Raw genomic sequence first — 20992 nt, 5'->3', positions numbered from 1 at the left:
GAAAGACTCCCAATTTTTATACCAACTTTTTCATTCAATCAGAGGAGGAGGGAGCTGTGGCCTTAACGCTAATTGTCCGAAATACCCAAACCTCCACACCTAACCCCACACATGGAAGGCAAAATCCTTTATCCCCAATTCAACCATGAATAATTACACGAGAGAGAAATTAAAAATGCTTCCTTTATTACATAAAGCCAGTACTGCTACTTCTAAATTCCACTGTTTGTGCATCTCTGTGTTGTTCAGTGTTACGCCTGTGATGTGAAAGGCAGTCACTCCCAGGTGTCCTCAGCGTGGCTTCCCGTGGCTGTTGGCCGTCACACCTGCTGCTCCCTGCTTCAGACAGTCAGCAAACTACTCTAGGAAATTAAGAAGCTTGCCCAGGCCCCAGAGTAAACACCATGTTCTTCCAAACCTTACTGTACCAGAAGCAACACAGTTCTGAAGGAGACACAATTAAAGACATCCCGGTATCCCAGTCTGTCAATACACCACCTCACCATTTTCATCAACAAAGTGGATGACACTGGAGCCCGAATTTGCATTATAATCCGCTGTTACAAGACGGTGCACATTCTCCAGATTTCCAAGATGCAAGGTCACTCTCAGAACAGCCTCCCGCCTAGACCAGCGAGCAGCTGCAGGTGCAGGAGCCGCTTCCTGTGTGCCAACTACGCGCATACAGTAGTGCTGTGCAAGATCGGTGCTGGTTCTAAGCGGTCTCCACACGTCTGGTGGAATCTTATTACGTAGTTAGTGAGTACATTAGTGCTGTTACATGTTGTGAGGAGAATTATTTTCCATTACTCAGTTTAGCTCAACAGAGAAAAAAGAATTTGGGCCAAAATTATAACCAGATTATGACCAATTCTCTAAGCAAAAGAAACAAAGTAACTGCTGAGGTTAGTGAAGATGCAGTAGTTCTTTTCATGTGGCCTTGGACTGTTCTGTGAACTGCACTATTAAACATCATGAGCTTAGCAAAAATCTTTACAAGTCAACTAATCAAAACAGGCATTTGGCCAGTAAGAATTTAATTTCACACCAATACAACTTTAGAGTTTAGATTTATTTAGGGCCATTTGCACAAGTGCATGGAATAGTTCACCCTAGCAAATGACAAGACAGCTCCCCTCAGCGAGTCCCTGGCCTAAACGTATCAGCTTTACTTACATAGCAAAAGGATAACATTAAACACGGAAGCTTTCAGTTTGTGGCACCGAGTGATGGTCTACACAGGGCATCCTTCAAAAGCTACAATTAAGGATCCACCTAGCTTTTCAGCAATACAAGCCCGATTGAGGTCTTCTGGCCCATTTGCTTGACATTCATGTTTTATGCCTAGGGAGGAAAAACAACAATTCTATTTAGAATTATGGCAGTAGCTTACGTACTTCTCTAAGATATCAAACTGTTTTAAAAGACCAGTTCAAAGGTGGGTGGGAAAGCCGTGGCATATACAAACCACGGAATACCACACAGTGACGAGTAATCTGTAACCACATGCGTCATCACGAATGACTCACAGACTAATGCTGACAAAACGAAGCCAGACTTAATAGCGTATGCTCTAGACGGTTCCACTCGTATAACACAAAATCAGCCAGAGCTACCTTATGCTGTTAGGAGCCAGGGGACTGGTGTCCCTGGGGGGAAGAAGTAGGGGCAGTGGTGTGAGGAGGGGCACCAGGAAGGCTTCGGGGCGCTGGTCATTAAACCAGGAAACAACCGTAATTCACGTACGCTTTTCTACAGATGCGCTGTATTTCAACAAGTTAAAAAGCAGGTCTAGGAATAATTTTTCTTGGTTTTTGAAATAAACACATGAATTTGATGTTTTGATAGTATAATTGATTTAGTCAACTGAATTGAGGAGTAAGAGCACTTACAAATGGAATCACTTCTGCTCTAGAAAACAGGTCTCCAGCGGCACCACACCGTACATCTAAGAAATCTATCACAACGAAGACTATGTAAAATGTTTTACTGATCGCCTCCTCATAAAAATTACAACACCACACTGCACAAAAGGAGCTCAATTATGGAATCATATACAGTAGCTTCTCTGTAAACAGCTGCTCTCTTTTAAACAGCTGCATTTTCTGATTTTCCATAATTTTAAGACCATTTCTTAAGCTGCTGAAAGCACAGCAGGTCAGCTTTTGGACCACTCAGGACTGACTGGAGAAAGCCAGCGATGGTTTCACCAGGAAAAAAGGCACCAGGGGGCTTCCCTGGTGGCGCAGTGGTTGAGAGTCCGCCTGCCAATGCAGGCGACACGGGTTCGTGCCCCGGTCCGGGAAGATCCCACATGCCGCGGAGCGGCTGGGCCCGTGAGCCATGGCCGCTGAGCCTGCGCGTCCGGAGCCTGTGCTCCACAGCGGGAGAGGCCACAACAGTGAGAGGCCCGCGTACCGCAAAAAAAAAAAAAAAAAAAAAGGCACCAGGGACACGGTCTTTCAGGTCAGCAGATCAAGTCCACGGAGCAGCTCCTTTACTGGAACACACCACAGAGCGAGGAGGAGGAATCCACTCCGACGCCCTCTGGGGTGCCCTGTGCCAGTGCTGAAGCTAAGGGGTCACGTCAAAACACCAGTTCCCCGGCCAGTGCACACACTTCTAGGGGGAAGCCCGACACCAAACCAAGCACACGAGGAGCCTGACAAGGGCTGCAGGACGCAGGAAAGGAAGCGAGAATACTGTTTTCCCAAGTAAAACAACCTAGGGCAAACCTGATCTACTACAAGAATATAAAAATCAGTCACAGTAAAACAAACAAAATGAAAATGACCCTAGGCCAAGCCCTTGTGACTGCGGCTCTCCCAGCTGTCTGGAGCGGCCACAGCAGGAAGGTAGGGGGTCACCTCTTCTACTGCGCGCCTCCCGTTCACAGCTGGGAGAACCCGGCCCGTGCAGGTCACACAGCACTCAGACGACAAGCTTAGCTCTCAGCGGGCTAAGGGCAATTGCCCCATGCTCTGTCCATCATACCAACGTCTCCTCCTGGCTGGAGACGGCACGTGCGTCCAGGCCATCTCATCGGGATCCCAATCACCCAGCGGCAAGTCAAATATAACTGGCCAGCCCAAGGACTGAGGCCACTTTCCTTTGGACACAGATGAGTCTATAACCTAAAATCATACCATTCCAAAGAAAAGCCAGTGACAAGAGCAGCCCTTCCCATTCATGAACATTTCCTTTGTGCAACTTTGTTCTGTCAACTACAGTCGGAGGCAACAGCAAATTTATTACTTAGAATGACCACTTGGTCCCCACCTGCTACGTGAGAAACTTGACAGCATCTCAAACTAGTTTCACACCAGACGGAACAGGAGTACACACACAGCGTCGAGGGGACAGAATACCGAACACAGGCCTTTCGGCCCAGGGTGGCCTGCGCAAGGCAGAGACGTGCGGAGAGCCGGGTCAGCCTCCACGGTTTTCCTCTAAACAAGCAGTGATGCCCTCCTCTGTGGCTGGGGCCCTCCAAGGAGAGTAAGGTGCTTCTTAGAAAAGGTGGTCCCCATGCCAGGGCTCACGACACCGCCGAATACCTGGAAGTCAACTAGATCTTACCTTGAAATTTCTTTTTGATCGCATCCTTGGAGCTCGCATAGATCATTTTACTTTTCAGAGGTGCTAGTTCTGGAGCCCTAGATACAGAAGCGCCAAAGAAGAAAAACAGTGGTTTAGAGAAAGTTCAATTTACATCTTGTTAAACATCTGCAGCAGTGGGCAGGGAGGGTCCTCAGAATCTTCTGGGAGAGCTTCTCTAACTACACAATTTTTCCATTTCCGCTCCTCGGACCGTGGTGGCTGAGCGTATACCGAATAACTCAGGTTGACCAAGGTGGGAAAAAGGTGGAGGACCAATGATTAGAAATCAGTTAATGGCGCTAGAATAAAAGAAACAACACTGGATAATTCACTGTATATGACCCAACTGTTTTCTTGAAAATAACTGTTTTTCATTTGTATCAATAAAGGCTTGAGTTCAGGCTAATAACCACCATCTTTGTATGCGGTTTTTAAACACTTTCTGGTGGAAAAGTTTCAAAATACAGAAAAGTACAGAGAATAATCTGTAAGTCAAGTATCTGTCACCCAGAATTAAGAAATGCTAGCAATTTTTGCTTCAGGTTGTTTTCTGGAAAAGAACGCATATAAAGTCCAAGTCCCCTTACTGGCCCTGCCCACCCGGTCCCTTCATTGACGGCTGTTCCAGCAGCAAATTCTGACCTCAGGCGCTTGTTTTCCACCTCAGTCTAACATAATGAAACATGTCACAAGGATTTCTTTTTCTAAGCTTAATGGCAATTCAGCAATCGTTATGCCTTAATTGTTCATATAAATATCATCTTATATTTACAAAATTTTTAGCGCCTCCCCGTCTTGAATGAATACTGGAAGCACAGCATACGCTTTACCATGTTCTTTACCTGCAACGCTGAAAGTAAGAGAAATACTAACAATGCACAGAAAAATCTCATCTACTCAAACTGCACGTCTACGAAGGCATCATCTCACTATACACCAAACCTCAGGCCTGCCTGCACTCCACACCACCACGATTCCATTTAGCTGCCGTATTTCCAGGACGTTCCACGGTCACGAACACCGTGGCCCGGTGGGGCCCTCACCTAGTCTGCCGCCCACACAGCGGGCTGAGTCTATTCTTGGGATAGGCGAAGGACAGTTTCTCGGTCTCTCAGCGCACATTCCTCACAACTCTGAGGTGCAAGGAGGGAGGCAAAGCCACAACAAGGACCTCAGATGCACCAGCTACAAAATTAAGTGGGTGCTTTTCTTATGCAAAATAGGTCAGGGACAAAAAAAGCTTTAGCTGTTCTGATTTTACTCTAACCAGCTCTTCAAAATACTTGAAGTAAGAGCCGTTCCCTGGGCCCTAAACAGAGCCTGTTATGGAAAACTCCTATAAGGTTTTATCTTTCTTTTAAAAAGTAATAATGCAAAAATAAAACACTGCACTAACACTGAATCTTCTCTTCTTCATTCTACTTTTATTTTCCAAATGTTCTTTAATAAGGATGTATCATTTTCATAGTGGAAAAAAAAAAAGGATAAAAATCCAGGATAAAAAATAGTGCAAATGACGGAAATATTAACCAATTTAAAAGCTTAAACCTTTACCTGCCACATCTGCCACTCAAGAGTAAAGCCCAGAAGAGCCAGGGCTTTAGCTGTTTTTTTCACAGCTATTTTCCCAGCCCTAACACAATGCCTGGCATGTAGCAGAAATAAAAGTTTAAACAATGCACCTTCATTCAACATGCTTGGTTTTAAGTCTCACTACTATCTTTATGCACTTGTGTCTGTGGCTGCCAGGCTCCTTCCACAGTGAGCGCCCAATACGCGCATCTGACCTCACCAGGTGCAGCCAGGGCTGCAAGGGACTGAGCCGTGGCCTAGGGTTACACTCCCTGAGACCTGAACTCTTTTGACTTCCCAGCCCCATGGTCCCACGTTGTTGGTGGCACACAGCTGAGAGTTAAGCCCCTCCTTGCCTTGCCCGGCTCAGGACAGAGTCCAGAGGACACTCACTCCCCCCCACATCAGAGGCCGTTACCACTTCCCCCTTCCCCTTGGAAGCCAAAGAAGATTCTCACTGTGTAAGAGTTCCATATCAAGGAATGTACTACATACAATACAATTAAATGACGAATATAGGGTGACTTCTAAATTAAGCTTAATCTCAAATATGAACTTACTTGAAAAGACCAGAATCACTAATTTAAACAGCCTTTTAAGGCCATGTAAATCACTTCATAGCACAGTTTCACTATTTACAACAACGCTGTCCAATAAATAGAGCTTTCTGCAGTGAAGGAAATGTTCTTTATAGGTGCTGTGCTACCTAAAAAGGAGCCACTAGTCACATGTGGCTACTGAGCATTTGAAATTTGGTGATTCAACTGAGAAACTGAACTTCAGACTTTAACTTCAACAGCCCCAGGAGGCTAGCAGCTACCCTACTGGACAGTGTGAATGCAGAGCAAATTCCAGCTGGAGGCCACGCCAGCACCAACTTCAAAGGCAGCAAGCCACAGAGGCACAAGTGAAGCGGGAGGCTGGTTCCTGGCAGGGCGCGTTGGAGAAGAATCTGGTGAGGTGCTAAACTAACAATAAGAGATTAACTCTGAGATTTACAAAGGTTCAATATTTCTAACAATGCTTACCACAAAAAAAACATCAACTCCTCTTTTCTGGATTCCTTTGTTTCGAAGCTTGCATCATACAAAGCATAGCGACAATCTTTTTCAGGAAGCATTCCCACAAAATGCTTGAAAGGATCAGTTATGGTTACACCGATATCTCCAACCAAGATCTCTTTGCCTTCTTCTACAATGATGCACTTTTTGTCTGCACTGAGACAAAAAATGACAGCTTTCTTTCTTTTCTTGATTTCCTCTGGTGTGGAGCACTTCCGAACTTTCATGTCATAAAAAATGCGACATACTTCATCAGCAACTTGCACTCCTGAGGCCTAGAATGAGAAGGGGAAAAAAATCATAAGGAGGCTTACAGTTTTTACCATGCCAAATACAAAACACTACGTAACTTTTGGTTTACAGACTGGCATACACTTCAATTTTTTAAGGTATATTTACCATCTAATAGGAAGACTAGAAAATTTGAGCTGCAAACGCTAATTTCAGTCATTAAACTTTTAAGAAGATTACATATCTAAGCCATTCATCACTATTATGCCGGAGTAAGGGAAGATTCAGCTACAGTGGCTCCTCCAACCCTGAAACCTGGAAAACAGTGCTTCCTGGGGTGCTGGATTAGTTTCTTCTTATACAGGTTGCTCAGAGCCCTGACTAGGGCAGTCATCTGCCCAGTTTGGGTGTCAATAATACCCGAAATTCTTTTCATAACAAATAATAGATGGTCAGAGTGGCTGGGTTGGGAAAATTCCACTCCTACAGCACATCCTTCACTGATAAAAACAATTGAAAGGTCTTTGTTCTACTCACATGTCAAAATTATATGATTAATGTCCAGTAACATATCAGTCACATACCTGTAAAATTTCATTGATAAAATCTCCAAGTTTTAAATTAAAATTAGAATAAATGAGATTGCTAGGAAACTAGATCTTAATCGTTCCCGCCACAAGAAAAGAAATGATAATTATGTGATGAGATTAGAAGTGTTAGCCGACCTACGATGGTAATCATATTGCAATATATAAATGAATCAAAAATCAACACCTTGTAAACCCTAAGCTTACATAATGTTATATGTCGATTATATCTCGATTAAAAATAAATAAATATTTACTGCTATAACAAAGAGGATAGCTTACTTTAGCATTATACTGACTACAGAAAATAACCTTTTACCATGTTATACTTGTTATTCCAAAATGAAGAAGTGGTTACATAAGATCTTGATAACCAAAGATCTAAAATCACTTTTTGATCTTTTCATCTTCTTTAAGGAATGTGCCATTTCCATTAACTTTATAATTTTTTATGCTTCATTAACTACTTTGGTTTGCATGTTAGCTTTTCTGAAGCAAGAATTATAAACTTAGTAGAATTTAAATACTAAACAATGCCTAAATGTTAATGATAACCAAAATTAACATCACATCATTTGATTAAATATAAATGCCTGTGAGATGAAAAAATAACCTGCACACTAGGAAAAAATATTTGCAAATCGTATATCCAATAAGAAACTTGTATCCAGAATATGTAAAGAAACCTTATAACAACAATAAAAAAGGCAACCCAATTTAAAAATGGGCAAGCAATTTGAATAGACATTTATCCAAAGAAGATTTTAAAAATACGGTCAAGAAGCACTTGGAAAAAACGCTCAACACCATTAGTCATTACGTAAGTGCACATCAACACCACAATGAAAAACTACTTCACACCCACCAGGATGGCTGTGGACAGAAACTAATGTTGGTGAGGCTGTTGAGAAACTAGGGCCCTTAAACGTTGCTGAAAGAACTGCAACAATGGTGCAGCAGCTTCAGGAAACCATCCTGCAGCTCCTCAAAACATTAAACATGGAGTTAACACACAGCAACACCACTCCTCAGTGTAGACACAGGAGAAATGAAAACGTATGTCCATACAAAAACCTGTGCGTGAAAGTTCATAGCAGCATTATTTCTAACCGCCAAAAAGTAGAAAGAACCCAATGTTTATCAGCTGATGAATAAACAAAATGTGGCATATCCATACAATGGAATATTATTCAGCCATAACAGAATGAGGTGCTGATACCGGCTACACGACACATGAACCTTGAAAAGCACCATGCTAAGTAAAGGCCCAGACGTACGAGGCCACATTGCTCACAAGTCTATTCCCTGAAATGTTCAAAACAGTCAAATACATGGACAGGAAGCAGATTAGTGGTTTCCAGTGTCGAGTGGGAGAGGGAATGCAGAGTGAGTACTAATGGGACGGGCATCTTTTTGGAGTGATGGAATGTTCTGGAATTTGACAGTGGTGATGGATGCAAAACTCTGGAAACATACTGAAAATCAGCGAACTGTACTTTATGATATGTGAATTATATCTCAATAAGTTGTTACTTTAAAGTGCATGTAAGGGGCTTCCCTTGTGGCGCAGTGGGTGGGAGTCCGCCTGCCGATGCAGGGGACACGGGTTCGTGCCCCGGTCCGGGAAGGTCCCACATGCCGCGGAGCGGCTGGGCCCGTGAGCCATGGCCGCTGAGCCTGCGCGTCCAGAGCCTGTGCTCCGCAACGGGAGAGGCCGCGACAGTGAGAGGCCTGTGTACCGCAAAAAAAAAAAAAAAAAAATGCATGTAAGAATTCGGGGGTTTAAAATACACAAAGATCCTAGCAGTTACCTAGTATTAAGGTAACTGGGCCACTTAATCATCTCATTCATTAAAAGACCTCACCTCAATCCCATCTAATCTAATCTACATCTAATCATGATCCACTTCAATCCTACCTAATCTAATCCTAAATGAACATTTTACTCTAACAAAGAGGAATATATAGAAAATTAAGGCTAGAAAACTACCTCCAAAGTTACACAATCTTACCGCTTTCCCATTTTTAAAAAATACTACCTTAAACCTTCTTTTACTGCTTTAGGAGTAGTATTGTTCTCTGATCTTCACAGTTCATCTATGGAAAGCAAGTTAAGAATCTTTATTTTGATTTTTTGAATAGAGATGAATAAAATGTTCAAAGTGACAAAAATTAACAAGGAATTAGAAACAGACCCTAATTCCTCTAACTCCCTAGTCCATAACCGTGATTTGTAAATCACATTTGACTAATCCATCTTTAAAAGCATGAAGGAAACATTTGAAGCCCTGAATCCAACCAATTAATATTTGAATGTATCTGTCAACATCTAAGTGAAGTATTTCAAACAACACTCAATTCCGACTTGGAAATTAAATTAATTATGTATCAGTAATTGAAAACAAAGTAAATGTGTATCCTGCAATCATAATGCAAGTAACCTCAGCCAAATCTGGCTGTAACTTACAGGCACCTTAGAAGCCTCAGTAAGGAGGAATTTTGGCTTTTTTTCTATCTGAAATGAGGAATATGGAGGTTTCTGATGAGGGGAATACTAGAGACATTTATGCTTGAGGAAACTAACACCGAAGACTGTGAAGGAGAAACTGGCAAAGACACTGGAAGCAGGAAGACCACTTCGGAGGCAACTGCCAATATCCAGAGAAAGCTCTGAACTACAGCAGTGCTGCTGAAAACAAAAACAAATCCAAGGGCATTTCAAAGCAGAGCCAATACAGCTGAGTGAAACAGGAAGGAAGAGCATCAAAGACGACCCTGCATGGATTCTCCAGACTGGTGACTAGAAAGACTGATGGATAAACAGAAGGGGGAGGAGGGGCACAGTTTAACACGTTAATCTTGAAGAATGTGCAAGACATCTAGGTGGAGATGACCAGTTAGTAACTGGAAACAGCACAAGTCTAATAGGAAGGCTCCACTTAATCGGTATTTTGGACCAAAGTCAATACCACGGAGGCATATCAACATTAAGTAGCAAAAGAGAAACAAGTCAGTGGAATTAAGAAGAAATTATCAGAAGGCTAAGAAGAAAAAGTAAGAAGGGGGAAAAGCCCATCCTGGAAGCCAAGGGAAAATATTTCCAGAAGGGAGGTCAGCAATATCAGAAACTGTGAAGTTCGAGAATGACTGGAAATGGACCACTGGGCTTGACGACTGGGCCTCTGAGCATTGCAGGAGACAGAGGGATGGGCAGGAGTCCAGGGCAGTGGGCTGGGGATGCACAGGGAACTGAGGTACAGCAGAGGGGACGGCTGATGGCGCAGGGAAGGGGAGGACTGAACGCTGACTTCCAATGCATGGAAGTTGTCTTCCACTGGGGAGATGCGGCCACACTAACAGTTTAAGAGCTTGAAGGAACATGAGAAAGAAAGCCAAACCCTAAAGAAAAAGAAAAAAATACTAATATTGAGTACTTCTATTGTCACACGCTTCTAAATCACCATTCTATGAGCTAGCTACTATTACTGTTTGCATCCTACAGATGGGGAAATTGAGGCATAGAAAGATTAAGTAACTTGGCCAGGGTCACCCAGAAACTGACAGAAGAACTGAGGTTTGAACTCAGGCGATCTGGCTCCAGAGGATACTTAACCACTCAAACAACAGTCAGAATCCTAATGAGACTGATGAGATGCAGGGCACAGACGGGGGAGTCCGTCTTAGGAAAGACGGTGCCTTTATTCCTCTAAAATAGGAAGAGGGAGGGTAAAGATTTAGAATAGCTATGATGGGGAGTTCCAAAGGGAACCCCCTAAGGACCAGCAAAGGGATCCGAGGACTCCACAGGTTCAGTGAGGTCAGAGAGGCAACGGTTGAGCAATCTGGCAGAAAGCAGATGCTGATGGCGGCGTTGGTGGAAAGGAAGGACTCTGCATTCTCCCGAGGTATCCACGCTCGAGGTTTCCATCACCTAATCCAAATGACTTGCACATCGTTCAGACTTCTGCCTTCCTGAGCTCACAGCCTTTACACCCAATTGCCTATCTAACATCTGCAGCTGGATGTTTCAAAGGGATCTGATGCTCAGCATGTCCAAAATCACATGCAGGTTGGTCTCCTCAGCAGTCTTCCTTTCCCAGTACACACCACCATCCCAGTTTCATATAAGCCCCAAACCTAAGACATATCCTCAACAATCTTCTATCCTCACCTCACTTAGCCCTTTGAATTTCCAAGTTTTTCTCCAAGATATTCATTTCTCCCCATTTCTGTTGCCATTCTCCCAGCCCGAGCTACCACTGCCTATTACCGGAACTGTGCCAGTAACCTCTCAAGTCACTGCAGGGGAGGGAGTCGAGGACATGCGTGCACCCAGGAAGACCACATTCTCCAGCCTTCCTCCCAAGCTCAGCTGGGGCCACAAGACTGAGCCCTGCTCGGCGAGAGGTGGGCACCGTGACAGAAAGCACTGCCAGGCCTGGCCCTTTAAAGCTGATCTTCAAGCTCTGCCTTCCCCTGCAAAGATGACCGTGGCAGACACACCTCAAGACAGAAGAGGGCTGCCCAACCCCACTGCACTGCACGATAGAGATAAACCTTTACTCTATTATTGGGCCACTGATATTTGGCGTTTAATTTGTCATCCCAAACACAACAGACTGCTCACGCGCCCTGTGATCCCCTCCACTCCCCCCAGTTCATCCTCTGCACTGCAGCCACAGATATGGAACAGGAATCCCATCACCGTGCGTAAAACACTTCAGTGGCGGCTTTCCACTGATCTGCGCAGGCGTGATCCCGCCCCGCCCACCTCTGCAGCCCTACCTTCCAGCACCTGCACTCGGAAGTTCAGGAAGCCCACTACCGGCCTTGTGTCAGTCGTCTGCATTCAGGCTCCCTCCCGGCTCGGGGCCTCTGCTCACTGTGCCTCATCCACTCTTTACACCTCAGGTCAACTCTCACTTGGAATACAAGTTGTTTGGGTCAAAACCACTATCACGCGCTTCCATGAGATCACATGCCTCTAGCCCATAGCACTTACTACAGTCTCGATGTCCTACCTTCAAGATTACGTGACTGTCTCCCCAAAGGGGCAGTAAGCTCCTTAAGACTATATGTCTGTCTTGTTCACTTTTGTGTTGCCTTGAGGAAATCAAGGATAAATCAGACCCTCAAGGAAGTGTACTGATTAGTGGAGAAGATAAAGAGCACATATGGTGCTTCAATACTTGGTAAGACATTCATTATTCCCTGATAAACTCCAACAGAAGGGCGTTTAAAGAAGGTAGAGATCAAACTGGGGGCAGGGAGGGGACGCGGGTAAACCAAGGAGAGTTTCGCCTGGAAGGTGACTTAAAGCACTCCAAAATAAGGGGGCTGAAAGGATGAAAAGACAGTTCCTGACAAACAGAACGCAGTTCGTCCAGTATGAGAGGAGGAAACCAGGATGTGGACTGGGTTCGGGGGAGAGGCCACCAACGGCAGGCCCAGGAGTCTGGAGGCACTGGGTATTTTTTGGAAAATACACGAAGCCATGCATGAGAGAGCCAGGACAGGAGGAGACTGGGGCAAGGAGACCACCTAAAGGCCACTGTGGTCAGCAAGGCCGGGGCCATGAGGCCTCCACCGGCGTGGCAGGCACAGTACAAGGAGGAGGTGGTGAGGACATCCCCTGTGCTCCACAGCCGCTGGCTGCGAAGGGAAGACAGCAAGGAAGCAGACAGAATCAAGTGTTCAGGTCAGTGACCAGGAGGCCGATTGAAATCACCAAATGCTCATTTTCTCTCATCTTCCCACTGTGGTGGCTTTAGGGGCTTCAATGTTAAACAAGTACGATTTCTTTATGACTAGTAACACTGTAATACTAACTTCTGCCCTTGAAAGTAATTTAAAACATGCATAAGGCAACATGTACATTAGATTCAATTGTAATGAATAAAATATGCTTGAATTTGTTAGACCTTGATTTACTTAGTATATACTTGGAATACACTTGATATGGAAGATTAAACAACTGGCGCCTAGACCCTTGATAATAATTTTTATAATGCTGGACTAAAATAAAACCGCGAGGGCAGACTGGGAAGGTAGGGGACACGGCTCCTCCAGCCCGGCGCCTCGGCCACTGCCCCTCCACCGGCTCACGGGCACCAGCAGGGCTCTTCTTCCACCTTTGACTCTGGGGAGTGAACAGGAAAGCCTGGGGTACGGACTAGTGGGATGGAAAAAAGATAAACTAATCCTTAAGTAACTACAGTTTATTAACTTTTTAGAGGCTAAAAGCAGATAACTTGAAATTAAAGCACCAGAATTATCAGAGCAACAGCTCCACCCAAGCTTCCCCACTAACCAGCTGTGTCACCTCGGGCGTGTCATTTAACATCTGAGTAAATGAGTTCCTTCAACTGATTTACTTAGGGGCATGCACCAGGTCAGTAGGATCACCTGGGGATCCTGTTAAAATGCAGATTTTGCAGATTCTGGTTCAGAATATCTGGGGTAGAGTCTGAGATTCTGCATTTCCAATCAGCTCCAGGTGACAATCACTAAACTGTTGCTCTAAAATTTCAAGAAACATTAAAATCTTAGCTCATTGCTATTTTACTTCTTTGCCTACAAGTTTAACTTTTATAATGAAGCAGTAGTGATAGAGTACATTATAAAAACCAATAGGCCCGAAGTCAAAGCATTTTTTGGGCCACAGACTCCTGGTAAAGCCTATGGGTCCTTTCTCAACATGGTATTTCAATCAAAATAAAAGATACAGCATTAAAAAAGAAGCCAATTATATTGAAATACAGTTCATCTATCATGATGGTTAAGAATTCCTGTGAGTATTAAATTCTGTGGATTTGTTATCACAGAGACATTTCAATGAATCTCTTAAAAACAGTTGTAACACTAATATTCAGAATCATTTGTTCACTGTGTTTTTTACCTAATAGAAAAGGTCCTCTCCCATAAGTCTCAGTTTTTAGTATTTCTCTAAAATGTTAATTATTAACATTTTAACTGCTCAGCTGTCAAGAAATCCAAAGTTTATTTTTTTAAAGCAAAACCAAATTCAGTTGCAATTTTAAATTTATTTCTAAAGAGTTATTTATATTCAACTGCAAAGTTTTAACAATAAAGACCATTAAAGGATACTCTGAAATAGGACCAAAATCTGCTGCACTGTTGGGAAAGAAAATCTTGAGAGCAAAAATAGATTGCTATTACAAGAGCCTTGTGATTACCTTAAAAAGATATGTTATCCACGACTTCAGTTTCTCTCTGTTCTGTAGCAGTGACCACTTGAGAATAACAGTTGCTTTTAGAACTCCACCCCCATGTTAAAATAGTTGCTGTTAAATGATTACGTGACTACCTGTTTTTGTTTTGTTTTGTTTGCGGTACGTGGGCCTCTCACTGCTGTGGCCTCTCCCGTTGCGGAGCACAGGCTCCGAACGCACAGGCTCAGCGGCCATGGCTCACGGGCCCAGCCGCTCCGGGGCATGTGGGATCTTCCCGGACCGGGGCACGAACCGGCGTCCCCTGCATCGGCAGGCGGACTCTCAACCACTGCGCCACCAGGGAAGGCCCCTGGTGACTACCAGTTTTAACTTCTTCCTGAAGCATAATGGATCTCAAACCTGAGACTCCTCTGGCAGAGCTTGTGTAAAACACTGATTCAGAGATTAAATGCATACTGTACACGGAGGCACTGTCTTTATATTCAACATTCACCCAGTGTACGCTTCTTTAAATAAAGTTACTACTCACAAACAGAGGGGGAAGTAAAAGCTACAAAGACTATGAAACACTGGGTATTTTAAAGTTAAAACATTAACTCTCCATTTCTAGAGTAAGGGTGGTAATCTTTGAAAGAAGCTCAAGTTTTCTGATTCAGTTATTGTAGACAACGGAACCATGCCAAAAATGAAATGTGATGACTTACAGCAGCCTACCTTTCAACAAAACTTCAGAAACAGTGGTCTATGTCTATACTACCAAACTCAAGCAGGACGCCTGACTGGCTCCATAACTGATGCCAGCTACACTTAACCCAATCCTCATTGGAGAAAACAGGAATGAAAGCTATTGTTTTGCCTCAGAAAATTATTAATTTTTAAAAAATTATTTTTCTAAGCTGAGAGTGAAACATTTGAAAGTAGAATACTGCATAGCAGACAAATAGTTTCAAATTTACAAACACCTGGCAGAAAAAAAATGGCATTAGTTAGGTCCTTTCTCAACCTACCAACTCTTAAACACCCACCATAGCTGCTAATCAAAGGAGTTGGGGAGTTTAAAAATGGGTTCACAATTATTCTTTATTTACACCATGCCTTGCACAAGGACCAAGAGAATCAGAAAATTACTGACTACAGAATATTTAGGCTTTTGGCTACTACAACTGGTGCCTCTGAGCAATAATGTTCACACAACAAATAAAATGAGAGTGACAAGTACTTCAGGGACATTTTTACATGTAAGGTTTAAGAACCTCACAGATCCTGTGTCAAGATGGGAGGCAGAATACATACATTTAATTTATCTCCCTATCAAAACGCTACTGAGAGTTCAAATAAGAATGAATGACATTAGTTTGAGAAGCATTTAGGTCCCTAGATCCCCTCCTGAACTCCACTCTGCCGCCACCCCACTCCCTGGAATTCTGGAGGTTATTCTCTGGAGGAGGTAAACAGTATGTCTTTCTGGCTTAGTTATCATACTGAAAACAGGAAAATAGGTGGCCATATGCAAATGATGCTAAGACACTCCACCTCCAACACCACCTTGAAGCCGCACTGAGCAACAGAACTTTCTGTGATGATACAAATGTTCTCTGTCTGCACTGTCCAATATGGCAGCCACTACCACACATGGCTACTGAGCACATGAAATACGGCTAATGCAACTGAGGATTTAAAATAGTTTAACATAAAATAACACATAAAATTAACTCAATATGTACCAAAATAGTACATATTGGGTAGACAAATCTATAAAACATATTACGTAGTTTTCTACCTTGGAAAAACACTATACTATTTAGCTTTATGGATGCCTCCTGTCCTCAGGAACCACAGTTACTATCCTATGCACTAAAATAATGCCCCCAAGGGCAAGGATTTCAACTCCAGTTTACTGTAATAATTATGGCCAACTATTTCTGGAGGTAAGGAAGCAATCTTGGGGGGATAAGAGACTTATAAGAGACTCTTTTTGGTGCGGGGATATTCTGAGTGTTAATTTGGAAGAGTCAGAACAACCAGACAGCTTAAAACTTTTATTTGAAACAGTAATCTCTACCTGTTCTCTGACGACCACAACTACAGATTTAAAAATCATACTGACATTTGATGTATCTCTGTCCTTTCTTCCCGTGACGACTAAATGGATGAACAGCAAAGACATGAAGAACACAGAGGATGAGAACGGTCTTCTTTAACAGTCAAGATTGAGCCACACCACCTCTTACCATTATCCTCCGCACAACTATCAGCTACAGGTGTGCAGCAAAGTTCACAATGATGAAAACTGGGGCCTGCTGTGGGGCGAGCTGACAGGCTCTGCCTTAAAATCTGTTCCTGCCCAGTAAGCAAAGATCAGTCAGGCAAGCACACAGCAAATCCTCCATCCCTCGATAAGCCCAAAACGTCCAGAGCTGCTGAGTACAGTTTTCTAGACCGTGCCTGGCCAAGGGGGCCAAGAAAGAGCTAAATTAAGCCCCTGCTCCACTAGCCAAGAGAGGCGCTTCTGCAGGGCTGCGCAGCTGGCAGCAGCGCCATCTGCCTGCCTCCTGGGGCCGCGCCACCGGGGGAAGCGCCGTTCTGTCGTTTGCGCAGAGTCACTACACGGGCCAGCAGCGAGCCAGAAAATGTTCCAAGTTAACCCTCTGCCCTCATACACTGGCTCATCCCCCAAAGCCAGGGTGACTAAACTGTTAAATTTACAGCCGATTTCCACTTGTAGAAGTCCTTCATTCGCCTCATAGAAAAGTACAATGTCCTTGAGACAGCCTATGTAGACCAAACAGCAACTCTCTACTAGCTGTATGTTAATGTTTCGAGTTCCACAAACACAATTTTATGGTTACACCTTACTTAGTAGGGGAAAAAACTCATTCAATAACCGAAATTCTAGGAACCACCACCCATACCGCCACCAAAAGAAAAAAAACTGACAGAAAAATCATCTCAACAGCCAAAGTAGATTAGATATAATAAAGGCCCAGTTGCTGAACATCATCTCTCTCACTCAGATTGTATGCAATCTTATTTACAGACAATCTTACTAGGTGTAACAGGTTCCCCACCGGCTGGGAGGCTGAGAGGCAGGGAGTCAGAAAGGGAGGGCAGGAACAATAAGAAGTTTCATAAACCTGACGGAGAAAGTAACAGCCCCCATTTCTCCCCCCACCCGCCTCAAATCTAGATAGAATAATGGGAGGGGGTAAGAGCAACCAAGGGATAGTAAGCACACTGGCAAAAAGTCCTAGGTCTTTCCTGTTTTCTTTCAAGCGCCCAGTTTCCTTCAGCATAAAATCCATGCCAAGCCCTTTATGCCCTATCTTTCCAGCTTCCTTTCCCACTTCTCCCTGACGTGTACCCTGTAATTCCAGTCGTGCACGACCTCTGGGATTCCCTGAATACACCACATTCTCTAGTGATGCTTCACCCTCCTCCTCTCCCCCCCCGGCCAAGTCCTTCAGGGCTCAGCTCAGGCCTCCCCTCTGGGAAGGAAATGCTTACTTGGCCTCTCAACCACCATATGCTACCACAGAGGATGATTATTTCCATCACAGCATCATCAACGACTGTGATGAACTTTCTATTGGGTGTCTGATTCTCTAGACTGTGCTCCTTAAGGGCAAGGACTAACAGTATCATTTTTTCTCCAACCCTATTCTACCTAAGAAATATCACCTACTTTATCAGGTTTTGAAAAATGATTATCCCTTAAAATTTTTAGGAAATGTTGTATTTTTTCCCCATTCTTTATGGTACAATTCTCCAAGGAAAATACTACATCTCAAAACTTTAGGGTTTTCTGAAAGAAGCAAGCAAAAAACTTCTAAGCAATTTTTATTGATCTCCATAGAATATTTTGGTCCTGATCAGATCTGCTATTATTTTCTTTTTCCTAAAGATACAGAACTTTAGACCTCTGACATACTGTTTGCATATATTTATAATGTTTATTTTTTAGACTCCTCATAACTGATTGACAAAAACAACTTGTAAAGAAGGAAAATTTTTACATCATTTGATTTTATAAGGACAACTCATTGCATATCACATCATGGAACCATGAATGTACTTGTGATGATGGTGAAACTGAAAGACATTTTTTTTGAGCTATAACTGACACAGCATTGTTATGTCACAACAACATACCTGTTGTTTCAAGTGTACAACATAATGATTCAGTATTTGTATATACTGTGAGATGATCACCATAATAAGTCTAGTTAACATCCATCACACGTCATTACAATTTTCCTTTGTGATGAGAACTTTTAAGATCCACTCTTTTAGCAACTTTCAAATATGCAGTAAGTACTATTACAATATTATAGTCACCATGCTGTACATCACATCCCCAGGACTTATTTATTTTATAACTAGAAGTTTGTACCTTTTGACCACCTTCACCCATTTTGCCCACCACCCTGCCTCTGGCAACCACCAATTTGTTCTCTTTATCTATGAGTTTGGGTTTTTTTCTTTAGATTCCACATATAATTGAGATCATAAGGTATTTGTCTTCCTCTGTTTGACTTATTTCACTTAGCTTAATGCCTTCAAGCTCCATCCATGTTGTTGCAAGTGGCAAAATCTCCTTTTTTATGGCTAAATAACATTCCATTTATGTATTTATATATGTGTGCATTTTCTTTATTCACTTATCCATCGATGAACACAGGTTCCTTCTATGCCTTGGCTATTGTAAATAATGCTGCAATGAACAAGGGGTTGCATACATCTTTTATTCCTTTGGATAAATACCCAGAAGTGGAGTTGATGGATCATATGGTAGTTCTTTAATTTTTAATTAAATTAAAAAATCAGTATGAGGAATCTTCATACTGATTTCCATAATGGCTGAACCAATTTACATTCCTCCCAATAGTGCACAAGGGTTCCCTTTTCTTCATGTCCTCACCAACACTTGTTATTTCTGTCTTTTGGATAATTGACATTCTAATGCATATATGGTCAATTAATTTATGTCAAAGGAGCCAAGAATAAAAAGTTGACCCTTGAACACCTTGGGGGTTAGGGGTGCTGACCCTCTGCACAATGGAAAATCTGCATATAATTTTATAGTCAGCCCTCCAAATCCACGGTTCTGCATTGGTGGATTCAACCAACCATGGATCGTGTAGTACTATAGCACATATTTACTGAAAAAATCCACCCCTACGTGGACCTGTGCAGTTCAAACCCATGCTATTCAAGGGTCAACTGTACAATGGGAAAGGACAATCTCTTTTAATAAATGGTTTTGGGAAAAGTGGACAGCCACGTACAGAAGAATGACACTGGACCACTATCTTATAGCATAAGGAAATTAACTCAAAAAATGGATTAAAGACTTGAATGGAAGATATGAAATCGCAAATCTCCTAAAAGAAAACGCAGATGGTAAGCTCTTCAACATAGGTCTTGGTGATGGTTTTTTGGATCTGACTCCAAAAAACAAAAGCAACAAAAGCAAAAATAAGTAAGTGGAACTACATCAAATGAAAACACTTCTGCACAGCAAAGGAAACCATCAACAAAATGAAAAGGCAATCTTTTGAATGGGAGAAAATGTTTGCAAATCAGGTAGGTGATAAGGTACATATCCAAAATATGTAAAGAACTCACTCACATACAACTCAGTAACAACAAAAAAAATTCAATTAAAAAATGAGCAGAGGCTCTGAATACACATTTTTCCAAAGACATAAAGATGGCCAGGAAGTACATGAAAAGGTGCTCAACATCACTAATCACCCGGGAAAAAATCGAAACCACCATAAGACATCACCTCAACTCTTGGTATCTTTTATCAATGCCCTCTGCCTAACACATACACACAATCCCCCATCTACCAGGAACTGAAGCTGTTTAATAAATGTTTACTTAATCAATGTAAGTTTTCTACTTAATATTCTGTTCTAAAGGTCACAAATACATACATTTTATTTCTAAAACTGATATGTAAGCATCACTTAATTTCAGAATAAATGCTAGATAAGAGACATTAATGTATACAGCATTCAATATGCAAAGTGTATGACCTTTAGGAAGTCAATATCCCATAAAACAAACTGACACATTTCAAAATTTCTGCAATCCCCTCCCTTGTTAAATAGCCATTTGATTCTGCAGTTGAAAAAATTTAAAAAGCAATACTTAATAATAAGATAATGCCTATTAGTGGTTTTATCCAAGGTGGAGAGAATGACTGTTTCAAGCACTTATTAATATTAGGGGGAAAAAAGATCTCCACAATATTTTGCCTCATCTTTCACTAAGATAAGAAACAAAGAATATATTCCTAAACTGGGGAATGGAATACTGTTTGCAACAAAAGGAACAAACTGCTGATGCACAAATACCTTATCCTAACTGAAAAGAACCCAGACTCAAAGGTTATGACTGCACAATTCCATTTATATGATATTCGTGCAAAGGCGAAAGAAACTACAGGGACAAAGAACAGATCAGTGAGTCAGCTCTACACACCACCAGTCCCTCCCATCAGGAAACTTGCATAAGCCTCTTAGATAGCCTCATCCACCAGAGGGCAGACAGCAGAAGCAAGAAGAACTACAATCCTGCAGCCTGTGGAACAAAAACCACATTCACAGAAAGAGAGACAAGATGAAAAGGCAGAGAGCTATGTACCAGATGAAGAAACAAGATAAAACCCCAGAAAAACAACTAGATGAAATAGAGATAGGCAACCTTCCAGAAAAAGATTTCAGAATAATGATAGTGAAGA

At 42.5% G+C, this 20992-nt stretch overlaps 1 protein-coding gene across 1 annotated transcript in view; it reads right to left on the bottom strand.

Annotated features, from left to right (window-relative positions):
• Nucleotides 1-165: 165 nt before the first annotated feature.
• Nucleotides 166-20992, bottom strand: part of DSTN (destrin, actin depolymerizing factor) — a 37841-nt gene continuing 17014 nt past the window's right edge. The window contains exons 2-4 of the mRNA XM_081257136.1: nucleotides 6201-6508; nucleotides 3580-3656; nucleotides 166-1344 (exon numbers count right to left, since the gene is read on the bottom strand). Coding sequence (XP_081113262.1) covers nucleotides 1235-1344; nucleotides 3580-3656; nucleotides 6201-6508 — 495 coding nt within the window. The 3' untranslated portion in view covers nucleotides 166-1234. The remainder of the gene's footprint in view (nucleotides 1345-3579; nucleotides 3657-6200; nucleotides 6509-20992) is intronic.

The sequence above is a fragment of the Mesoplodon bidens genome (assembly GCF_964165515.1).
Source record: "Mesoplodon bidens genome assembly, chromosome: 15".
NCBI classification, from domain to species: Eukaryota; Metazoa; Chordata; class Mammalia; order Artiodactyla; family Ziphiidae; genus Mesoplodon; species Mesoplodon bidens.
Note: the sequence above shows the minus strand (reverse complement) of the source record. Positions and strands in the feature narration are given on the sequence as shown.